Source organism: Somniosus microcephalus, chromosome 23 (assembly GCF_052327205.1).
Source record: "Somniosus microcephalus isolate GS21.2 chromosome 23, FLI_Smic_1.0, whole genome shotgun sequence".
Taxonomy (NCBI): domain Eukaryota; kingdom Metazoa; phylum Chordata; class Chondrichthyes; order Squaliformes; family Somniosidae; genus Somniosus; species Somniosus microcephalus.
The window spans coordinates 28,068,480-28,094,097 of NC_141009.1; the positions used below are offsets into that span (position 1 = coordinate 28,068,480).

Here is a 25,618-nt window from a genome sequence, read left to right on the forward strand (position 1 = left end):
ACGCGAATCCTCTCGCTATGAAGGCCAACATATCATTTGCCTTCTTAACCGCCTGCTGCACCTGCATGCTTACCTTCAGCGACTGGTGCACAAGGATACCCAGGTCTCGTTGCACTTCCCCTTTTCCCAATCTATTGCCGTTCAGATAATAATCTGCCTTCCTGTTTTTGCCACCAAAGTGGATAACCTCGCATTTATCCACATTATACTGCATCTGCCATGCATCTGCCCAATCACCCAACCTGTCCAAATCATACTGGAGTTTCTCTGCATCCTCCTCACAGCACACATGCCCACCCAGCTTTGTGTCGTCTGCAAACTTGGAGATATTACATCTAGTTCCCTCGTCTAGATCATTAATATATATTGTGAATAACTGGGGTCCTAGCACCGATCCCTGCGGTACCCCACTAGTCACTGCCTGCCACTCGGAGAAAGACCCGTTTATTCCAACTCTTTGCTTCCTGTCTGCCAACCAGTTCTTTATCCAAGTCAGTACCTTACTCCCAATCCCATGTGCTTTAACTTTGCACGCTAGTCTCTTATGCGGGACCTTATCGAAAGCCTTCTGAAAGTCCAAATAAACCACATCCACTGGTTCTCCCTTATCTATTCTACCAGCTACATCCTCAAAAAATTCCAGTAGATTAGTCAAGCATGATTTACCTTTTGTAAATCCATGTTGACTTTGTCCGATCTTGTCACTGTTTTCCAAGTGCTCTGCTAGTACATCATTTATAATGGACTCTAGCATTTTTCCCACTACCAATGTCAGGCTTACCGGTCTATAATTCCCCGTTTTCTCTCTACCACCTTTTTTAAATAGCGGAGTTACATTAGCTACCCTCCAATCTATGGGAACTGTTCCAGAGTCTATAGAATTTTGGAAGATGACCAGCAATGCATCTACTATTTCTAGGGCCACTTCCTTAAGTACCCTAGGATGTACACCAGTTATTGTGTATTTGCTGAAGGGATATATATTGGTCAGGAAGACTTCAAATACTGCCAAGGGAGCTTTTACACTCACCTGAACGGGGAGACAGGGCCTCCCCAGTGTAATATTGATCCAAAAGACAGCAGGAGTCGCTTTCAGTGTGGGCAGGGGCGGGAGACTGGTGGTAACAGGTTGGCCACCTGTTATCCACACCCTGGCTGATTTTCCTTTCCATGGGTAGGGTATGTAATGGGCGGCCGACCTGCGCCCACCAGTTTTCCGTCTCCGCCAAAAGTGAAACTGACCCCCAGCAAAACGTAGCACTCCTTCAGTGTCAGCCTGGATTATGTGCTCAAATCCTTGGAATGGGGTATGGCGACTCAGAGCTGAGCGTGCTACCAACTGAGATAGTGTCGTTGATAGAGAGATCTTGGATTTTTTTTCTCTAATAACCAGATATGATAATCGACTGGTGTAACAGTTAAGCAGCTTGGCCCAGGCGGCTTTCATCAACATGTTCGGAGTCCCAGATGGTGGTGGGACACTTAAAGCTGCCAACATATGTGAAAGGAATTTCATCAGTTCTCAGCCAGCCTGCTAAATGAAGTGTACCACTTTGGGGAACAGACTGGCACCCCATCTGCCCCGCAGCGAGTTTCCTATCAGCAGAGTTTCACAGCTGCATTTCTGTTAAAAGTTGAAAGAAGTTTGCAGCTTGTGCATCCAGCCTTTGAGCTCAGGAAAGGATGCACCGAGTTGTTTTGTTAAGTTCTATAGGTCCATTAACACCAAACAACACAGGCTAGTTTTTGGGGTCAGCTGAAGCTAGAGTTTCTTCTCCTCACTAAATTTTAGCAAACAGATGGAAGTGAGTTAAAGGTGGGGCAATGTTAGTGAAATGTGCTACTGGATTATTGATCTGTGTTTAACTGTGTCCTGAGGATTTCTACCACTCAAAATGGATTGACAAACATTAGTGAAAAGTTATGAAAACAGACAATTTAACTTCTTATTAAAGTTTAGTCATAAAAAAACTAATGCCGAATTATGCAGCTGTGATGGGTAATTGGAAAAGTGAGTATTTAGCACAGATTTTCCAATCGGGTTCAGTGAATTTGCAAACATAAATCGGGCATACCAGGTTGGAAAATTCAATGGTGTTCTACTACATCGGGTACGTTACTGTAATGCTCAAGAGACTGAACTATCAACCCTGAGGTTGAGAGTTCAAATCCCACCATAACAAGTTTGAAATTGAATTCAATAAATGTGGTCATTTGCGGGTTGGCACGAGTACAAATGATCATGAAAGCCAATAGAATCCAACTGGTTCCCTCAGAGAAGGGAAGTAACTGTTATCTGATGTCTAGTACCTGGTAGAATTTACTATCACAAATTACTTTCGTACATTCAGGTTTTCAGTAAGCTGAAGGTTAAAATTCTACAAGGATATCTGATTACAATTCCAGAATCTTAACACATTACCTTTAAGAGGTCAATCTCATTGATGCAATCTTGCCTTGCTTTAGCATCCATCATTTCAAATACCTTAAAAAGACAATTTAAAAAAACAGAAATGTGATTTTATGAAAATAGTTCGCATCCAAGCATCAGAGCAGTGCAGCTATTACAATCTATGATTCTATCACTTCTCTCCTCTAATAAGACACTTACTGTGGTTGGCGAGTCCTATGAAGCAATATCAACACTCGGTGTGAAGACTTTGTTATGCACAACATAAAATAATGTTTTTATTGTGACACAAAGACGCAAGACATGTGACATTATACAAAGGTCGTGTTGCCCACCCCAGCTTGTTTCTAAATATATGCAAATCCCTACTGTGAAGTATTGGGGTGGTATTGGCCCAGAAATTCGGGTCGGGGGCTTCCCGCGGGTGCAGGCCCCCGACCTGCACTTACCTTGCGCGCCGGCCGTCGACCCCCGTGGAATTCCGATCCTGGGCCTGCTCCAGCTGCCGGCGCGCAGTGCTTGCGTATCCCAGGGGCGCAGCTAGTTCGATGTGTCCCCTGGGATCACGTGGGCCATGGGGAGCCAATTGGAGATGGGAATGCTCCATTCATAAGTCTGACAGGAAGACCTGTCAAAAGTTAGAAATACTACGGGCCCCATAACATCACTAAATCTTCAAATACATTTTTTTTTTAAATCACATTTTTTAAATAAACTATAAATTACATGAAATAACTATTTTAAACAATAATTTAAATTTTTGAAAAAAATAATTTTATTTTCTAACGGGGCTAAAAATAAACTTACCTTTCTTTAAAGTATTTAAAAATAATAAACCTGCAGAAAAAATGTTTTAATTTTAATTAATTCACCACTTACCTTGTAAAAAGCAGGCCTTACGCCTGCTTTTTATATGTCTAACTTCTGGAGACTTACCCTCCCGGGAAAACCTGAAAATAAAATAAAGTTCGATGCGCACGCGCAGCCTCTCCCGCACACGCGTTCGGCCTCCGAACCCCTGCTTTCAGGGGAGCGGAAGTGCCGGTTTCCCGCGCATGCGCAGTGCATGCAAGAAACCGGCACTTCCATTGGGCTTACGGGTGAGTACCCCGTGCGTACTCACCCGTGGAGACCCGAATTTTTGGGCCATTAAGTTCAGAGCCTGCTGGAGAGCTGCTGCTGACAGTGTCCTATAGAGAGTCTGGATATGACGTGGACAAATATTTCAAATGAATCTTCCAGGTTGTGATGACTAGTGATTACAGGCTGGTGGGGTATTTGTGATGTTATGTCAGACTGGTCTAAGATTTAGGGAAGGTCCAATTGGAAGATCTCCAAGATCAAGTCATACTTTCTAGGTGGCAGAGGTTAATATTTTTATTAATTTTCATTGGCCTGCCTGGAATCATCTAAACTTCATTTTGTATACCCTGTAACGTCTGGAAGTAGCCAACTGTCCCATTGGTTCTTTCCCAATATTGGCCCTGAAAATCTGCAGCCATATGTTTGGCTACACTCACCAACTTTCCATGGGGTTGGGACCTAGCATTCCCTCTTTCTCCTGGCTGACCAGCTTCTGTTGGCATTTCCCGTGTGTTTGGTGGTGGTTGGGGGGGAGGGGGGCTGGTGGGAGTAGGGGGCACCGCAGATGCACACACAAGCTGTCAAAACCTTTCCCCCATTCCACTCGGCCATAGGCATTGCTGGTCAGCTGCAGAGGTTCCGCAGTGAGCACAATCTCGGTGTAGTTTAAGAAAAAACAATAAAACTCTCCACATCCATGTAAGCAAAGTGGTCTGTTGACTGTATTAATGTATAACAGGCTCCTTGAAAAAGTGCAAGATCCCCACCGACACCTGGGAATCCCTGGCCCAATACCGCACAAAGTGGAGGAGAAGCATCCGGGAAGACACCGAACACCTCGAGTCTCTTCGCCGGGAGCAAGCGGAAGCCAAGCGCAAGGAGCGCACGTCAACCCAAGCACCCCACCCACCCACCCGCCCCTTCAACCACCGTCTGCCCCACCTGTGACAGAGACTGTGGGTCCCGCATTGGACTCATCAGCCACCTGCGAACTCATTTTTAATGTGGAAGCAAGTCATCCTCGGTTCCGAGGGACTGCCTAAGAAGAAGAGTATAACAGGCACATCCAGAGAGTGGGTTTCATACTTCTCGTTTTTTTCAAACTTCTGAAATGGAAGTAGATTTCTCACGTGTGATTTGTATAATGTAATAGCAAACCCATTTATAAAGAACAATATTGTTACACATAGAGGAAATCTTCCTTCTATATTGGATAGTCCTTGGCTGCTGCTTTACCCTATATAAGAATACTGGATGCCTTATAACACTAAGCAGGTACTATTAATGAAATGCTAAGGTGTTTTATGGCAAATTCTCTTACCTGAACTTTTTTTAGTGCAACTGCTTTTCCATTATGAAGGTAAGTTGCTCGATACACTTCACTGAACTGTCCCCGGCCTATTTTCTTCTCTATCCGGAAATCTGCCAGTCTGCTATGATAGGCATATGTTGGTGTAGCCCTCTGTTGAAGAGAAGAAGGAAATTGCTCAGCATCATTTATTTAATCAATGAAGTGAATACTTAAGTAGAGACCTTGATGAATAAACATTCGCAAATTCACATTTATATTCAGGTTGTGGTTTGTGCACCTTTTCAGAATTAGTCTGGTTTAAGCTCCACAAATGTAACTTTTTAACCATCAAAATTATTTTTAAGGTGCTCCCATAATGGCTGAGTTACAGAGAGTGCACTGCTCATTGGGGAACTGAGTCATACATAAAAGGAAGATCCCAAGCTTGATGGTCCTGTGCGACATGAATCAGTCATTCATGAAAGAAAGACTTATGAAATAATACTGAGCCTACGGGTGGCGCTGTCCAGGGAGAGTATAAATACTCGGGCATGGGCCCAGCTTGCGCAGGACATTCTTAACAGGAACTAGTGAAGGACACAACTAGACCTCCATGTTGTAAAACAGTTGATTAAAGCTTTAACGCTTAGACCAAGTGCCTAGTAGTTTTCTTACGTCACTGTGTGTACTGAATTTGTTCGTATCAACTGGGGTGGGTGGTAAGGGACTGCAGCGGTTCAAGGCGGCGGCTCACCACCACCTTCTCAAGAGCAGTTAGGGATGGGCAATAAATGCTGGCCTTGCCGGCGGCGCCCACATCCCGTAAATGAATTTTTCAAAAATTGACAGCGCTATTGGACTATGCTGGGTCCTGCTCATGGGTACTATTACACAGTACTTGGCTCAACTAATTAGTGACAGATCCAAGTGCAGATTTGGGCTGGTGTAGGGAGAACACTAGCAGTGAGCACTGTTCCCTGTAAGCTGCACGGCTGTGCATCGCTCCAGGGATCCCGCGCAGCCGGCATTCCGGTGCAAAAATCGCGCATGCACAGTATTTTGAATGGTCCGCGCAGCCCCTTAAAGGGACCAAAAGAAGTTTACAGGGAACATTGGCGGTGAGAGTAGAAAATTGTGTGCAAGTCAAATTTAAAGTGATGGGAACAATTAAAGGGTAGTGTCATAATAGCGTGACGAAAAACCTTTACAAAGGCTCAAAAGGCATCTCAGTCAATCAGCAGCCTTTGCCGAGGCTGAAGGGGATTATGGGGAAGGAAAGCCTGACTTAAGAAAACGACTAGGCACTTGGTCTAAGCGTTAAACAAAGCTTTAATCAACTGTTTTACAACATGGAAGTCTAGTTGTGTCCTTCACTAGTTCCTGTTAAGAATGTCCTGCGCAAGCTGAGCCCGTGCCAGAGTTTTTATACTCTCCCTGGACAGCGCCACCTGCAGGCCGCTCAGTATTATTTCATAAGTCTTTCGTTCATGAATGACTGATTCATGTCAAAGCCTATGTGCTGGCATGTCTCGAGACAAGTGACAGAGCACCTGGCCCCCTGTTTGTTGGCTGCACGAGGTAGTGCTGCTGGAGGTAGTGCTGCACGAAGTAGTGCTGCTGGAGGTAGTGCTGCATGAGCTGGTTACAAAGGTTGTCCTTTTATGGTACTCTAGGGCAGCATCCCCATAATTCCACATTGCAGCATGTCTGGAAGGAGGTCACTGGCCTGCGCCAGCCCTGTGATGTCTGTTAGCAGCACGTGTACGTACAGCAGGTGGTACAGCTCTGTATCTGGGCTTCCTGCTGATCCGGAGCCTATGACGACCATTTCCACAGTCATTGTCAGATAGTTGCAAATATGGTTGGTGACATCTTGGCAGGTGTGGCCAAACAGGAATTGCTGGCTTATGGTCACCTTGACATGCCTTACTTCATGCAGTACGACATAAAGCATGGCAAGCTCGGATTGGGGTGCTTTTGAAAAACTATTCATCGTAATAGTTAGTGGGTCCTTCACTAAGATCTGTATCATCAGGTCTGCCTTCAGAGTTGGAGCCTCCTTATGCACTAATCATCTGCCAACGTGAGGTATGGTCACCTTTGTCTGCAGATATGGGTGTGCAGGTGCCCGTAGGTGGGCACAGAGTCTCTCTTGTACAGTCCCATTTGCTTACAATCCCTTTGCTGGGCCTCTCCTTCTTCCAGATAGGGAAATTCCCATTGGGAAATGCCTTGTAATGGTAAATTAAAAAATATATAATTGGCACAGAGGCTCATGAGATTCCAGGAATCAGCAAAACAAAGTAAGAAAAATTAACTAGAAATGGCTTAAAACGCTTTTGAATGAATCCTCTTCTGGTCCATTAAACCTTCTTCTACATATTGCTCAGCAGCCAGCAACCCTAGGCAGCCACTTATATGGACTATTATTTGAAGTGATCTGCGTCCAGTGTAAAGGACAGAAAATGTCACTTTCACACCATCGTGTCACATGCATATTGTTATCGTTTAAATGATAGGTTCTTTGTCTGTTTATTCGCTTGTTCGAAATATGTTGGTCATTGCAAAAGGGGCAGTGAACTGGAACATAAGGGCCAATAACACCAGGAAAATCGGTCCGCTCATCTTAAGTTGATTCTACAGGGATCATTTCACAATGCACGAGGAGCCTCGCCCACTGGGAAAGCCAGGCAATGATTTTCTGATCGTGGATGTGCACACCCAAATTTCTGGTATGCACGTTCAACAGGCAAGGCTCCTCGCTGGAAGCGTGAAGAGGGAAAACTGCTCCTCACCATTTGGGTCTAAACAGTTGACTGGAACTGACACACACTCTCCCACGGGACCTCAGATGAGAAATCCTAGCTTGTTTCAGAATTCAGATTCTGAGTCAAGATTGATGCGATGGCTAATTTTACACAGAGGCAAATGTCGAATGATGTCTCATTTATTTTTAACATACTAGAGAGATAAACAAAATCCTGTGGAGACTGATCCAGTGTGTTAGCATACGGAATTAAAAATAACCACTCACTTCCGAGAGCTAAAATAGCTCCATTGGTATTCATAAGGGGCCATTGTGGAGTCTTGCACTCAGAACGATTGTACACGTTCAGAATCTACCTCACAGCCATGAGTTGGACAAGATCCATTACCAACTGAAACCCTGGTCATTGCAGGTAACAGACAAACACTACTGAGAACGTCTTTTTGGATGAGATGTTAAATCGAGGCCCCGTCTGCTCTCTCGGGTGGACGTAAAAGATCCCATGGCACTATTGCGAAGAAGGGCAGGGGAGTTAACCCGGTGTCCTGGCCAATATTTATCCCTCAATCAACATCACTAAAACAGATTATCTGGTCATTATCACATTGCTGTTTGTGGGAACTTGCTGTGCGCAGATTGGCTGCCGCGTTTCCTACATTACAACAGTGACTACGCTTCAAAACGTAGTTCATTGGCTGTAAAGCGCTTTGGGACGTCCGGTGGTGGTGAAAGGCGCTATATAAATGCAAGTCTTTCTGTCTTTAGAACAAGCAATCTGATAAAATGGATCTGTTTTCTGCCAACCACTTGAGACTGTGTGTTGTGTGTAAGTCAATGGGACCTCACAAATGAACTGGTGCTTAGGAACATTATGGCCTTCGGTAGATGCTGTTCGAAAATATGTTGCTGTGAAAGTTTTATCAGTTGGAAACCTCAAATAAATGTAACTTTTTGATGCATTCCATAAACAATGGTAGTTATTGGAGTGGATTGTGCTAATCATAAATATAATTCACACAATAAACATGACAATTGTGGTTATATTTTACTGTACACTTGAGAATTTCAAACCTCAGTGGTTTCCTCTTCTGCCTGTAATGTGGTTCAAGTAACAAATTAAATAACCATTCTATCACCTTAAAAACAGATTCCTGTGATTCTGAAACCTCTTGTGTACTGTAAAATAGGCTGGCCCAACAAACAGAATCGCCGACTACTATCTAAATGAAATACTGTTGGATTTCTACTGGTGATAATTTCAGAAGGTTGGCATTTATTAATCACAGGCTGACCAGTACAATAACTTTGTATTGGTTTCATAACCCACAGCCTTCAGCTGCTGTGTAATGTAACAGTTTATATCTTTATTTCTATTACTTCTCAGTTCAGAGCAACATAAATACAAGTGGGTCGAGCATATTACTGAGTGACATTGGTCAGCCCGCAGGCTGAGTATTTTTCATGGAGTATCTCTCTTGTGTTCTTGATAATGATAATTACCGCGAAGCACAGCTTTGGAGGTAAAACAGTTTGAAGAGAGCCAATTGGTCCTTTGATATCATTGTATTTCATGGATGTTACTGAAAGGACATAAGGGCCAGTTTCATAATCAATTGCCAGTGAACATCGGAAAACTGTCCAACTCTCACTGGTTTGCTCTTGAACTGTGAAGGAAACACTTCAAATTCAGACCGAGGCAACTAAAAGTCAAAACACTGCCACCTGGAACATCGAGAGTATTACCCGCTTGGGTGTGTTTATTTATTGGAGTAGAATGTTCGAGTGGTAAATAAGTTTGACGATTTTCTTCCAGGGTTATTCATAGACTTTTTTGAATGCAAAATTCACTCACAATATATTTTAAGCACACAACACATGGATCAATGACAAAATTAACACCCAATTGCATAAAATTATTCTGAATCTGAAATAAAGAAGTTCAGAATTGCCTGTCAGTTTGATTTTGAGTTTAGATTTGGCTCAGAGTTCACAATACTGTACTTTGTTGCACTGTACGATAATGTGAATCAATCAGCACTACTTGCACATCCTGAGGTTGTGTTACAGCCTTGCAATGCCTTCTCAGTCATATTTTTTGCTGTTCTACAGTCTTACTGCCTTAAGCTACAATGTGGAAGGCCTCACAGTGTATTGTTCTTCTTTCTTACATTTTTATAGATTACAACTGAAAGCTGTTACCTGACTGATTAATACTCAATGAAATTAGTCATCAAGTCAAAGATACACCACCAAAATCATTGTTTGTCGTAATAGTTATTCTTTCACCGGGTATAATGAATGCATGATTGATCCTGGTGGGAGGGAGGACATACTATTGCACATTGCACACTCCCTGCACCCAGGCACCAAGAGTCCTCAGAACAGTCGCACCAGTGTAAGTGTGGCACAGCAGATGTTGCTAACCTTCCGTCCTGTCCCATGCTGCAGTATCTGGGATCGGGGTTGGATTATGTTACTTAAATATCTTTGATGGGTCCCCACACAGTAATGTTTGCTTGGGTGCCCGTGTTGGGGGTGGGGGCAGAGGGTGCAGCACATGGGCCGGCTGCTAAACGTCTTTTAAAAACATAAGAAATAAGAACAGGAGTAGTCCATTTGGCCCCTCGAGCCTGCTCCGCCATTCAATAAGATCATAGCTGATCTGATCTTGGCCTCAACTCCAAGGCCAAAGGGCCTCTTTCTGTGCTGTAAAACTCTATGACTCCACTTCCCTGCCCGCTCCCCATAACCCTTGACGCCCTTATCGTTCAAAAATCTGTCTATCTCCACCTTAAATGACCCAGCCTCCGCAGCTCTCTGGGGTTGGGAATTCACGACCCTCAGAAGAAATTCCTCCTCATCTCCATTTTAAATGGGCGACCGCTTATTCTGAAACTATGCCCCCGAGTTCTAGATTCCCCCAGGAGGGGAAACATCTTCTCTGTATTTCCCTTGTCAACCCCCCTCAGCATCTTATATGTTTCAATAAGATCACCGCTCATTCTTCTAAACTCCAATGAGTATAGGCCCAACCTGCTCAACCTTTCTTCAGAAGACAACCCCTTCATCTCAGGAATCAACCTAGAGATCAGTCATCAGGTCACTTTGTATTAGGGTGTGATGTTAAAAGTGCAACGAGTCAGTTCTAGGGTCTCCAGGCCAGGACCCCAGCCTGCAGGCCCCTGTGGAGCCCCACATTCCTCCCCTAAAATGACCTCAATGCTAGGTTCTTCCTAGTGTCCAGATCACTGGGCAGAATGAAGGCTGGGAGCCTAGGAAATCCAGCCGGGGAAAGCCCACCCACCCGCTAGCCTCGTCTTCTGTGTTGTCAGGAGCCATGTTTATGGCAGATGGAAGTTCCACTTGCCCCAGGCCCCAGTGGCAATTCTTGCTGCCTGCCCTTCTGGTTGGAGAGCTAGTGTTTGAGCCCTTAGGCCCCTCTGGGCCTCTTGCACCTGACTTACCTCCACCTCCACTTTAAGCCTCAGGCCCCAAGGAAATTTGAGACCATTGTTCGTATGCTATGACAGCAATACCCTACCTTGCTTTTAAAAGCAATATTCCCATTTATTAAGTGTCAACTCACTTTCTTAGATTACAATAGCTCAAATACCTAGGCCTCACTTAAATACCTCCAAGATTAGTCTAACATGGAGTGTAGTAGTGCAATACAGGAAACTTTGTGATATCCGGCACCGACGGGACCGAGCTGTTGCCGTCCCATCAAAACTGCCGGACAAACCAGCGCTAATGTTAAAACAGACGGAGCTTTTGAGCTCCGTATCTAGCAACAAACCCTGTTGCTTAGCAACAGCTTCTAAACAGTCGGCCGTAGCTTGCAAGCGTCTCTGTAGCTAAGCAACAGCTTTAGCTAGACCTTGCAGAGCCTGACTGGTGAAAAAAAAGCAACGAAAAGAAAAAAAACGTACTGAATTTTGCTGGTGGATCGAGCATTCCGGACAGTTAACCTCCGGATAAACCAAAGTTTCCTGTATATAAGTTGCTGCTAGTCAGATTGAAATCAATCTGAAACAAATACGAGGTTATGAAGAAGAAACAGTCTCAGAGTAAAGGCCAGCTTAGTGTCGGAGCACTTGTAATGAAGAGATGAAAAACTACTCACTTACTTATTTCACATTTTAGTATAATTCAGGATAACTAGATCTGGAGATTATTTACCATTCTGATCACTCTTTCTGGCACTAACTGGAGACACTTAGGGGGCGTATTTAGTGCTCGAATTTGCAGTCATGTCTGCCTGCCATGTTGGAATTAATGCTTGGTGACGCTGAGACACACTGTCTGATGTGTTCTGGCATTCAGCAAGACCACAGCTGCACATTTACATATGCAATGACCTAGATTTGCATTCTCCATCACAGCCCATCAGGCCTAATTAAAGTAATATAGCTATCAAAGGGCGAGATAATACCATTACCTTCGAAGCTCAGGCTCAGGTCAGGCATTGAAATAACAACAAACTGCCTCATTTCATTAGTCCGACCCACCTTCACTGTGGCCCATTATCAGATTACTCATGGTATTTAACATGTGTGCATTTATTACTAAACATTATTCCCCACTTAAGGCCGATTATAATTTTTTTAAATAGAATTTTTGTTCAAACAAGCACACAATTGTAAGTATTTAATTCTTAATTAATATTCTCCCCGGAGGCGTAATGTGAAGCTGGTTTGCTCAAATCACAGGTTTCGGGAGACAAGGTAATGCGGTGGCTGGAAATGATGCTTTACCTCTAAGGGCCTGAGTTCATATCCCGGAGCGCTGAAGGGTCGGCATCGAGGAGCACTGGCTAGATCCAAAAAAATCTCACACTGAAGAGGAGAGGTTGAAACTTGCGGCACATATCGCAGAACTAGGACTTGGTTATTAAGACTATTTAGTCAGCAAGGTTCTGCAGACATTTAAAGATTCCTAATTATATTAGCACAATAAATAAATTAAAAAGCCAAAACCTATCAACCAGACAGTATGCAGCACTAAAGTGGAGGTGAAGTGGGGTCTGAATATGAAAAATGGGCACCTAAATCCTCAGCGCAGCAGATGCCAACATATCATAAGCACCAAAAGTATTTACTGTACGTTGTACATATGCTTAGGAATTTGCATAAAATCATTTGAGGACTGAGCCCATGAGTGGCTCGTTTAGATAACATCTACAGCAGTGCGCACAGCCCTGATGCTCCTAACACCCAGAAGAAAATGCAGCATCTTGAATTAAAGAGATGAATTCTACTGAGCAACCGTCAGCATGGAAGTCAGTAAGAGGGAGTTTGAGTATTTTCAAGTGGATTTTTCAAGTTTTAGTTACGCTGGATATTTTATTTTAACCCTTAGACCACTGTGGCGAGAAATTGGTTCTTGCCAGCCAGCCAGGGGCGCAGGGAACAAATGGGTCGGCCCAAGGCCCACCCAACATTGGACCTCAGGCCTCATTTACATGAGATCGGCGAGCTGTAGGCGTCTGCTGGGCGTTCCCGGGAAGTTTGAGGATTTCAGGGTGCTGTGTTACCGGCAGGAGCCCTCAGGTCGGTCCTGGGAGAGGGAGGGGGTGATCAGGAGAGGGAGATGGAGTGGGGCAATCGGGAGAGGGAGGGGGGTGATCAGGAGAGGAAGGAGGGATCAAGAGCGAGAGATCGAGAGAGAGAGTGGGGCAATCAGGCGAGGGAGTGGGGTGATCGGCAGAAGGAGGGAGTGATTGAGAGAGAGAGAGAGAGAGAGAGAGATGGGGCGATCGGGAGAGGGAAGAGATGGGGAGGGGGCCGGAAATATTCTGCGACACTCCTGCAATTACAAAAACTCACTTTTTTGATGGTGGTCCCCAGCGGTCCCTTTAAGACCGCTAGTTAGGCTGCATGGAGACCACAGCCCACTGCGTTAACAGCAGCCTAATTTTACAAAGGGGGCTTCAAACAGCTATTAGCCCCCCTATTTACAATATGGCGCACATCCAGCGCGTAATGCGTGGGCACGCCCTGCCCGCCATATTGGATGTTCTGGCTCCAGTTTTTCCGCCTGGGAAACAGGCGGCGTGCCATCGAATTTCTAGGCCGGTATGTCTGAAGTCTTTTATGTTCTATCATGCATAAAATTTCATTTTTATTTGTTCATTTCTAAGGCTGAACGTCGTAACATTAAACAGAGTACAGGGGAAAATTCATTTGAAATTCATTATGGTCCTCCGAATAAAGTTAACTTTTTTTAAAAAAACTGTTACTTTGATGCAATATGCTATGCACTGCTAAAAGAAAAATGTGTAAAGACTGCAACTCCCTGCAGGTTTTGGCGGGATACACTTAGGAGCTGTGAGCAATTACTGTGTAAACAAGGGGCCTTCGTGCCAATCCAGAGAGAGGCCTGTTTTTATGGGTCTGCATTTTCTTTTTCTTCTTTCTCCTTTTCTTCCTCTATGCTTTCATTAATTTTCTTTATCTCCTTTTGTATTTCTTTGTCTCCTTTTGTATTTTGTCTACTGTTCCTTCTTCTTCCCAGTTCCTCTGTCCCTATTTTTCGCTTTTTGCTGCAGTGGATCGGGAAATTCTATATATATATATATATATACCCTAAAACCATCACTAGAAAAGATTTACGTGATTTTCACAGAACCTGTGCTCGATAGTTGACATACTCAAGTTTGGAATTACCACGGGCTCCTAAATGGGACATCTAGCAAACTGCATACAGCCTGTGTGGCGTTCGTTCAGGTGAGGGCTTTTCAAAGAATTGTATCATGAGCTACAAGCAAACATGTAAGTGATGTGCATGCTGAGAGACTTTATACCTTATTCTTCGCAAGCAGCTGCTTTTAAGTGAGGCCTCACATGACAAATTACTGACTGCTCCTGTCCATCTAGCTCCAACTTTAACATGGGGCAGGAGTGTGTCGTGCGAGGGCCAGGGTGTGAGAGAAGCCATTTTAACTTCCGCCAACCCCCCACCCCAATAAAATTCAGCAGCGCTAACTCCCGGCCAAAGCCGGTATGAATGACATGGGGGGCGGGTGGGTGAGTGCAGGATTTCGGGTGGCAGGAGGCTGCCGGCGGGGACCCGAGGGAATGGTCCCTTGGCAGTCAGGTGAGTCGATCGGGGAGAGGATCAGGAGGGCTGCGCAATGGCGGGAGGGGGAGAGGGTGGAAGTCTGGGGCCGACCAGCGCTCCTGCTGCTTCCTAGCCCACAAGTAAACGGCAAAAAAAAGTAAAAGAATAAATTTGCCTGGGCCTCTCTGGCTCCAATCCTGCTTGTCTTCAGGTTTGGCTGGCAACTCGGGGAGTGATTCGAGGTTAAAATCGCTGTGGGGTCTGATTTACGCCATCGGACCCCGAAATTCCAATATTCACGAGGCTCTTGCCCGTACTGCGGCATGCAGTCTCGACACCCACGGAAACCCAGAAGTTAAAATGGCAGGGGGGAGGGGGGGGCCACCTTGTGCCTGTGCCGGCTGTCTGAAAGAGCGATCCAATTAGTCCCACTTAGCTGCTCTTTCCCCGTAGCCCTGCAAATGTTTCCTTTTTAAGTATCTATCCAGTTCCCTTTTGAAAGTTACTATTTAATTTGCTTCCACCACCCTTTCAAGCAGTGCATTCCAGATCATAACAACTCGCTGAGTAAAAAAATAAAATCTCCTCCTCTTAGCCCCGGCTATTTTGCGAATTATCTTAAATCGCCGTTCTCTGGTTACTGACCCTCAGGCCAGTGGAAACAGTTTCTCTCAATCTACTCTTATAAAACCCCTCGTAACTTTGATGTTACTGTACCACATTTATTCTGCCATCCTTTCCTCAAAGTTGGGACTGCAATGGACAGAGGTGCTGGAAGATAAATGTTGGGATTATAGAACTGAATCACTGGGACTCTGTTCGAATCGTGACATCTATATTGATTTTCAGGCTCCATCAAGCTATTTATGTGATATCACTAACTGCTTTATTGCTGTATTTATAAGTTATCCACACTTACTATTACCGCTGCTTTTAGTTTAAGCATGTCATAGAACATTCAAAAATTAGCAATTATTTTCACTGTTAATCCGAGAGGAGTCTGACAACGTTTGTTGAATTCTCTGCTTTACGGCTGTGGAACTTAACGCACTGGTTTGTTCAGGTTACAGCGTCAGCTACTGCCATTGTGCAAACCCAACTGCCTTTTCCCCTTCTGTTTAACCTTTTGCGGAAAATGTTGACAATGAATAAATATACAGAGTTCAAAATTGCTTGCTGGTTCTCTCAGAACCAGAAAAAAAAAACCTCCAGTCTTTCAAACTATTTTTATAGGCTGGTGTTTAGAGTGAAACAAATTTGTGGTCAAAATGCAGCTTTACCATGATACATTTTCGATGTGGCTGGACTCCTCCCCGAGAGTGTAATAAACTTCAAAGTACTTGGATGTTTTTCTAACATTCTCTTATTCAAATTGCTGAGAAATGATCCTATTCAGTAAAATCAAGCCTCCATGTATACACCCATCAGAACCATTTGGTAGGAGGGAAGAACAGTGACAACATGGATCGAGTTAGAAATAGGAATAACCATTTGGCACATAGATTGCCACGTAGGAAGGTTTGTGGCATCAACAGAAGTTTCAGTGCTTTATCCAATAACTCGAGAACTGATCAACAAGTCCATAGACTCACAGTGCACATTCTCTTCTCTACATAACATTTTCACATACCTTTTAAGTGTCTATTTTGGGCCATGAGCAAAGAAGTCAGCCTGTCGTCAGACAAAGTAATGAAGTCCTACTGTAATGGAACTTTGCCAATATTACTGCCAGCATGAACCTCTTGTATTCACATTACTTTAACTGAGTTTTGCCCAAAGTGTCATAAGCCCCCAGGACCACATTGTGGAGATGAAGAACTTGGGCTTGCAATTCCTGGAACTAGGAGGGAGGGAAGCAGCGACAGCGCAGTGAATGAAGGCAGGCTGGGATTTGGGGTGGGTCCCAGATCTGACAGGTCTCCGCTCCTTTTTGGAAGTTGCTAAATTCTGCCATAAGTGGGGACAGGCGCTTCTTGCCACTGCCCCCACCCCTCCTCCCACATGAATAGCACCAGAAAATGTGAGACTGGCCGAATGAGGCCATCCATCAAAAATCCCACCAGTTACACCTCCATAACACTTAGTGGCCCAGATATTCCGATCCCTACGGATGAGTATGTGCTGTGTACCCACCTGTAGAGCCATCGGAAATGCCGGTTTCAGGCATGCACAGCGCATGCGCCGAAAACCGGTATTTCCGATCTGTCAAGAATGATCTCGACAGATCCTCCGGCTGCCCTGGAGTAGGGCCTTTGCGGTGGATAGTTCCACTTTTTGGAGACCCTCTACCCGCAGAAAACCTTTACAATTGTTACGCCTGCTAAAAGGCATAAGGCCTGCTCTTAACAGGATAAGAGTTGAAAAAAGTAAAGTATATTTTTTCACTGATTTATCATTTAAAAATACTTTAAAAATGGTAAGTTTATTTTTAGCCATGTAAAAAACTTTCATTATTTTTTTCAAAAAATTAAATTTTTGTTTAATACTTAATTTATTGTAATTTCAAGTCATTTAAAAAATGTGATTTTTAAATTTTTAAAAAAGTTTTACTATGTTTTTTCATTGATCTCCATTCATATATTTGACAGGTCTTCCTGCGAACTACCTGCGCCCCTGGGATACGTGGGCCCTGCGCACTTGGAGTTTGGAGAGGCCCAGGAGCGGAAGCGTGTGCATCCTGGGAGCCCTCAGGTAAGGGTGCAGATTTTTCCAGATCACAGCCCTCCGCCCGCGGGAGGCCTGCGATTGGAAAATACGGGCCAGAGTATGTTTGCACGACGCAGGTGTGTTTGCATCTCAGGACCCAATCCTGTCGGAAGTGAGGCCAAAACCTCTTTAAATGCCGACAATCAATTACAGAGCAAAGTGCTACTTGCAAAATTCCTGCTTACCCTCACCCCCAGACAGCCCCAACAACACTGCAAATGGCACAAACACCTATGACCCCAATGGGAAGTATCTTGACCTCAGGATTTGGGAACCGGTCAGGAGCGCAACAAACTGGTGGCCAGAAGTCCCACCCCATCGCGGAGCGGAGCCCCAAGAATTTCAGGCCCCATATGACCAGGGCTGCTAGTAGCAGATGAAGCCAAGGGGAGCTGTATGACACAGCCACAAATATACCAAACTACTGCAAAAGCAGAATTCAGCAATACAGAGCAGTATTGTCCACAGGACTGTGTTTAGATAAAACAAAAACACAGTTTATTTTTCCAAAGCTCCATAAAAGACTTTAGATAAGTTATCCCTTTGATAACTAACATTTTTAAAGGATTACATGTTGGAATCTTTAAACTCTGGAATTCCTTATGAAGTAGAAAGACAAGAATGGAGCCCTAGCAATGTTGTTGACTTGTAGGCTGTAGCAGGATATCTGAGGCAATGCACAATATGCTAATCATTTCAAGTCAGCCAGGAAGAAGAGTACTTCCAAATAAGGACACTTATGAGCAACCAACATACACTGGTGGGCCAATAGAAAGTACATGTTCCTCAAATCACAAAAAGAATGGGAATAGCAGCTCAGATCACTTTACAGATGTTCTATTCCAACAAAAAACAGCCACCGTCAACATTTTTAACACATTGGAATCAGAAAAGGTGAAGAAGTGGAGGACTAGGAGACTGAGCTGCTCAACTTTTCATAGAACGTGCTTTCAATCTTAGACAATTAAGTTGAATTTCCCAAGATGTCACATGGATTCCTGTTTCCATTCTTAAATGGGTCCTTCAGTTACTGTACATGCTTTTCCCCCAACACTGCGGTGTGATGTTCATGGCTGGGCCTTGTATATGTTAGCATGGCAGGTTAACAATTAACTTCTAATTATTTGACACCACACTGGATGTTCATCAGTCTTTTGTCCCCTCCAAAAGGTGGAAGATTGATTACAGGTCGTGAGACCAATATTTACAGGCTAAAAGTACTTGGTCAGATTTATTTACAGATTAAGCAATAGACAGCAAGCAAGATTTACAGCAAGATACAGATTCAGCACAGTACTTAAAAACAATACAATGGAATTAGCGCACAAGGGGTTAACAAGAGTTCAGATCCTTTGCCAGAACTGAAGCTGAACAATCAGAGCAACCAGAGATCTGATTTATACCTGGATTCATTTTTCACGTTCCAGTCATTTCCTTGAACATAAACATATAGACTGAGAGTTTAACAGATCTCACATCTTGTGAGGTAAGCCATTAAGGTCTGGACGTTGCTGCTTCCTCCATTCATTTCCCTTAACGACTCAGCGCTCAGAAAGGTTAGATTTATCCATTCCACGGTTAATCAATCCACTTATGTTGACATTTCAAATAAATTAAGCCACCGAGTAATGTTTGACTTCATTGGCTTTTGAATAAAGATTGAATCAGCAGAGAAAACCCATGTAAGGCCAGACTTTTTCTGCTGAATAGGTCGGATTTCACGCAGCCAGATTTGCATATGGTCAGCAATGCCACGGAACAATGGGATGCACCCAGAGACGGAGCTGCCTGAAGTCATTTCTTTCCGAAACGCGACGCAATGACCTTATTTATGTTACAAAAAAGCATCACATTACTGCTTTGTTTTTTCAGTGGTTTCATTGTGGCAAAGATGTTGCTGAACTTTCCCTGCCCAAGATGGGGATCATTTCCCGCTAACAGAAACCCATTATATAAGGCTCCTAGGACCTGTACACATTGAAAGCCATGGGACTTGTAACTGTAACTTGTTGACTGTGCGCACAGCTCAGAAGTAGTTATATGCTAAAATCAGTTTTGCTTTCGCTGAATAAAAAAAATACGGTTTAGTTTTTTTTAAACTTATTTTCCTTGCCTACGGACCAACATTCTCTGTGACGGTGCGATTGCAAAAAAAAAAAGAATTTATTGGACTTTCTATTTTGTATCTCATAGACTTTAAACTGTAAAAGTTGGCTTGAGGCTGCTGCCATGGAATCTTACCATGCCAACAGAATGTGATGGCACACACTGGTCCTTTTATAACCAAAAGAGTGATAATCAGCACTTCAGCATGGACAGGTCGGGAGATAAGTCCTGAACACATCAGCTAATAACGCACTCCACTTGACCAATATGTGGTAAGGAACAAAGAAAGGATGATTGGCACAGTGCACTCATATAAAAAAAATACGAGTTCTCTCCGTCCTTCTCAATGAATTTTCTTTCTTTTCTCATTCCCCCCCTCCCTCCAGTTTGTCTACAAAGAACTATTTCTCTCGAATGGTTTGGAATGTTTATACTCTGAACTGCAAATGGAGCGTGGCTGGGTGCACAGACTGGTACAATGCCAGCGTGAAATTCCTGCATGCCAGCATAAAAGAGCATAACAAGCACCGTGCCAGTTGAAAGAAACAATGGTTGGAAATATATATATTTTTTTTTAAAAAGGGGGATGAGTTGGCAGGTTCAATTGAGTTTAAAACGCCTTGTGGCAAAAACACAGCAAAGCCATAAATTTATGGATATACTAGAGTGGGACAGCCCAGCATGACAATTCTTGGGGCAGTTACAGGATGCTGCTCCAGCGTCGAAACTGATTTTCGGTTTAATTGTTATTCCCAGCTTTATCAGTGCTGTGGGATATTTTGCAAAATTTTATTTTGCATTTTCTGGCCAGTTCTTCGGCTGAAAACCCATTAAAGCCGCCAGATTTCTTCCTTTCTCTCCCCGTGGGCATAGTTTGTGTTTTCATTATTTTTCCAGGGAAGGCATTAAAAGACCCCTATTAAAACTTGAGTTATTTGGGGGCTGCATTTCTGAAGCATTTACTCCGTTTCTCTGGGTTTCCATGAAGCTGCACCAATACAGTAATCGGTAGCTATTATTATTATTAAAATAAATTGGGAGTGGTGCAGTACTGCCCTTTCACCTCTGGGGTCAGGGTTTTATTTTTAGTCTAGATTGATAGGATGAAATGGCCCCCTCCCTCTTTCTGCTATCTGTAAGGGTTCTAAGTAAAATAAGCTTGGGTGTCTCACCAAGTTCCTGGCAACGGTAAAGTCCACAGTACAAAAGTGACCATATTTTGCTCCAGACTGCATTCGTTTGAGTCATAAAGACAGCCTTTGCTGAGAAGTAGAAAGTTCACACAGTTGGGGCAGGCTGGGCTATATTGGACACTGGCTTGCTTGACGGTGATAAATGTATCAAAAGTGGTAAAGTATTCTACTTCTTGATATTAACATCTCTCACCCTTCATTCACCCAACAATCCACTAAAAGCATGAAAAGAATAAATAAGATTCATAAATTTGCTGGAAGGTTGGGTCCTACTGTTGGAAAATGCTAACAAGGTGTATTCCAATGATATCCTCAGTTAATGCAGTTACAGTCAGCCTGAATTAAAGCTTCACCATTAAAAACCTTCTCACAAACAATCTCATTCACCCCTCTAATCTCTGCCTTCCTGCCATGGTATTCATTTCCTTAAACTTGTCTTTGAAGCATCTTGTGATGTTTCAGTATGTTCAAGGCACGGTGCGAGATGTGCACAACATCGATGCACTCGGAGCTATTTAATCTTTTTTGGAATCTTGAGATTACGCACACTTTTGTTTGTACGAGATCTCCACAATGAATAATACTGTGTAAATGATAACAGATCAGTCAAATGTGTAGGTTCATCGAGTATTAACTTTTACATTCTCTAAATAATGAGAGCATATCAAACCAGTAACAGTACATCAATGGATTTAGTTTATGAGGATGGGAGATTCATAATTCACAACAAGCAACAGCCATAGATGAATGATAAGATCTTTCTCATAAGTGATTTAAAGTCAACAACACTGTTTATGGTGCAGTATTCTATTTCCTATACATCCATTATTGGTTAAATGTGGGAAAACGCAATATAATTTTTTTTTTGGTTTTAACAGTAATTTTATTAAACTAATGTGTATTTATGAAAGAAGATTAAAGTTGTTGTGACGATGTGGTCTGCTACCTGTGTTTTGTTGTTTCTTTGACATCAGTGCATGCTGAGATACTGGTGTGTTTTTTGAGGAGAGTTGGCTATTGCTGTCAGTCCATGAAAAGCAAAGAGGGAGTTGAGTTGTGGGGTGGAGTGGGTGAAGTTGTTCTATGGGGTGATCTTCTTAATCTGCCCTGAGTCAATGAAAAGTTGTTATATTCTTTTTGCGCTGTAACAGATAACTGAGTTAAGGAAAGCTTCTTGGAGCTCAAGAGGAGATTTACAAAGCGCAGGAGATGCAATACCTGCCCTTTTACCTCCTCCCTTCCCACTGTCCACAGCCTAAACACTCCTTCCAGGTGAAACACCGATTTACTTGTAGTTCTTACAGTTTAGTATACTGTATTCAATGCTCACGATGTGGTCTCCTCTACATTGGGGAGACCAAGCGCAGATTGGGTGACCGCTTTGTGGAACACCTCCGTTCAGTCCGTAACCATGACCAGAGCTTCCGGTTGCCTGTCACTTTAATTCTCCGCTCCACTCCCACTCTGATCTCTCCGTCCTTGGCCTCTTACACTGTTCCAATGAAGCTCAACGTAAGCTCGAGGAACAGCACCGTATCTTTTGATTAGGTACTTTAGTGTCTTCTGGACTCAACATCGAGTTCAACAATTTCAGACTATAACCTCGGCCCCTATATTTTTTTCTCACATAGCAGCTATTGATGATTCTGCCATCACCATTTACACCTCAGCTAGAGTCATCTTTTGTTTATTAACTTGTCCCATTACCCTCTCCTTTGCCTTGCACCATCATCCCTTTTGTCTTTTAATCTCTCCTGCCTTCCAGCCCATCAGAGGCCTTCCCTTTTGTTCTTTCCTCCCCTCTACACTTGCTTAAAAATCTGTTACATCTCTAACTTTTTCCAGTTCTGACGAAGGGTCACCGACCTGAAAGATTAACCCTGTTTTTCTCTCTGCACGGATGCTGCCTGACCTGCTGAGTGTTTCCAGCATTTTCTATTGTTATTTCAGATTTCCAGCATCTGCAGTATTTTGCTATTGTATAGGAGATTTACAAAGTTTTGATGCACTACATGATAGAGATAAAGATTTCAGTGTGTAATATTTCTGTTTTTACTGCTTCAAGATAACATTAGAAGATACCGTGAACAGATATATAATAAACTGGAAAATTGTAAACGTGTGTTTGCTGCAAACATTGTAGTCCACTCTACAGAAGACTGAATTTACATTCCATCAAGTCAAACCGCTCCCAACTTTGCTTTGGGTTTGAAGAGCTGATTTACACTCAGCCTTCCAAACTCATTTTTATTTCCTGATTTCAAAATCACTAAGTTCTTTTGACTTTGTGATAGCTTGTAACTGACTGATTAATTACAGGGGAACAGATATATTATCAAAACAAGAGTTTGAATCTGCCATTATCCCAAATCAGTTTGATAATTTGTTAGTAAAACTCTTGGATCATGTGTTCAATAGCAAATGTTACCTCAATCTACAACTTTGTAGCTTTGACCCAAACTGCAGGAGACATTTACACTGCAGTCTGGGATCTGCCGTTCAGGTGTGAAGCCCACAGCTGCTGCTCCAATACAATCCGCAGTCAGATTGATTGGCTGAATCCCCGTTTACGCACCAGCCTTAGCGTCATGGTAAAGTAGAAACCACTACGTCGTTGTGTAATAGTCCATATCCTAGTGTATATGCACGTCAACTGATCCCTTTTTAGATCTCAGCTGGGGCTCAGTTGGTAGCACTCTCGCCGCTGAGTCAGAAGGTTGTGGGTTCAAGTCCCACTCCAGAGACTTGAGCACATAAGCTAGGCTGACACCTCGGTGCAGTGCTGAGGGAGTGCTGCACTGTCAGAGTTACTGTCTTTCGGATGATACGTTAAAGCGAGGTCCCGTCTGCCCAATCAGGTGGCCGTAAAATATCCTGTGGCACGATTCGAAGAAGAGCAGGGGAGTTCTGGCCAATCTTTACTCCTCAACCAACATCATTAAAATAAAACAGATTATATAGACATTATCACATTGTTGTTTGTAGGACCTTGCCGAGTGCAAATTGGCTGCTGCATTTCCTACATGACAACAGTGACTGCACTTCAAAAGTACTTCATTGGCTGTAAAGCACTTTGGGACATCCTGAGGTCGTGAATGGTGCTATGCAAAAGTCTTTCTTTTTAAGTGTATGCGCTGTTAACTGTAAACTCAAGATGTGTGCAATTTTTGTGTTATTTTTATTTTGAAATTTCACTCCCATTCATTTCTATGGCAATCTGTTAAGTGTATAAAATAAGACTGCTCTTCCGTTCCATGTGCAGACCTGTGCCAAAGAACCATTCAAGGATTTCAAGTTAATGAGGGAAGACTAGAGAAGATTAATTAGGAAATAAAACTGGGAAGGGATAGAACAAACAAAAATGGAATGTTTTTAAGGATATGCTGGAGAGGGTGCAAATGAGAGAGATACCACACTAGAAGCAGAATAATAGACATGTGGGTTTAATTTCCTCAGACCACTGTAAAGACCAGTTAGTGTGTTTGCATAAATTTCTGTCTGTGCCGTTTAATGTCGTCATTAACCTGTTTATTTTAAACTGGCTAGAACAGTGTAAGAATACAGGAATCCAAATGCATTAATTGATGCGCTGAAAATAGCAGAGAGAGGAAATTAAATCCACTAGTTGGCAAAGCAAGGAATTACAGTAAGCACAAATTAATTCAAGAAAGTGAAGGAGATTGGAAACAATAAAGGGAAATGAGAAATTCCAAAAGAATAAATCAACAGGGAACTGGGAAAGTAAATTGCTACAGGAATGGGTGGAATTGAAAGTGCTTCCTGCAAACATATCCAAGGAAGCTAAGTGTTAAATAAAAACAAATGGAGCCCCTTCAAAAGGCCAGAGTGGGCAGGCTATTAGTATGTCAAAATTTTGAAATGATTTGTTCACAATTCTTCTCACTATGGAAGATGTCAGTTGAGTTCCCAAGGAGAAAGCATCTGATTTGATAAAGGAAAGAGTACATAATGGTAAGGGATTTGTAATGCTCATTGATAAATAGGTGGGTTCAGAGGACAGGAATAGAACAAGTGATGTACACCAGTTTGGAATTATAAAGTTGTTAGCTTGCTATCTATAATCTGGTTAATACCACTTTACTTTGTTACATTAAATGTTACTCTTTCTGCTGGAGCCCACCTGTGTAAATATCTCACTCCAAGCTTTTAATACATTCCCAAATGATCCTATTGACAAGGCAAGAGAGCCGCATGTTTCCAACTAAATCCAGTTTTGCACGGTAACCTGCGTGTATTATTGTGAGAACTCCAGCTTATATAATGTGTAAAAGTGGCTGAAATAATATGAATATAATTCAATCAAGAGGCAAGCTTCTATTCATATACTCGGTGTTGATTTTCTTGTAATGGACTCGTGCAAAGTCCAGTTAGGATGGTGCCCAAGGATTTCCCCCTTTATCGCAGAGGGTTCATGTTGGTGACTGGGCCTGAAGTCCTCCCTCACCCTAGCATGGAAAACAGAAAGTTGCAGTAACTATTTCTTTGAAGAAAGTTTGTTAGTCAGCAAACAATCCTTGATGTGACGGGGGCATCACATGCTAACTGACCTGTTTTCTCTTGTGTCCTCACACCAGCCATGGTCAAAACATGAAAATGACCAGCCAGGTGGAGAAATAGCTTCAGTTGCTCATTTAGGAGCTGGTTACCCATGAATTAACCGTGCACAGTGGCGGCTGTGGGAATAATAGGACTTGTATTTCATCACATTAACACAGCACAATGGCAAACTAAGCCGATTGCTTTCAGTGTGCGCCATAATCCCAATCTGCTCGAGGAATAATTAGAAATGCACAATTCCTGCGGAGCATGGACAGTAGAGTGACTATTTCAAGTTAATGTCGTACATCCTAAGATCTACGGGACACAGCAGCTTTAAGCAGTTACTCTGAAATCTCTTTTTCGTTCTCAGATGAGTCAAGTGCATCTGCCAGTCAATAGCGCCAAAAACCAGAAGATCATATCCTGAGGTCGTAAGATATCAC

The 25,618-nt window shown here is 43.1% G+C and overlaps 1 protein-coding gene across 5 annotated transcripts in view; it reads right to left on the reverse strand.

Annotated features, from left to right (window-relative positions):
• The window catches only part of LOC147101762 (serine/threonine-protein kinase Nek6-like), a 334,143-nt gene that overhangs the window by 128,795 nt on the left and 179,730 nt on the right, over positions 1 to 25,618 (reverse strand). For all 5 annotated transcript variants that reach the window (XM_085965669.1, XM_085965668.1, XM_085965670.1 and 2 more), the window contains exons 3-4: positions 4,815 to 4,955; positions 2,423 to 2,485 (exon numbers count right to left, since the gene is read on the reverse strand). In XM_085965669.1, coding sequence (XP_085821795.1) covers positions 2,423 to 2,485; positions 4,815 to 4,955 — 204 coding nt within the window. The remainder of the gene's footprint in view (positions 1 to 2,422; positions 2,486 to 4,814; positions 4,956 to 25,618) is intronic.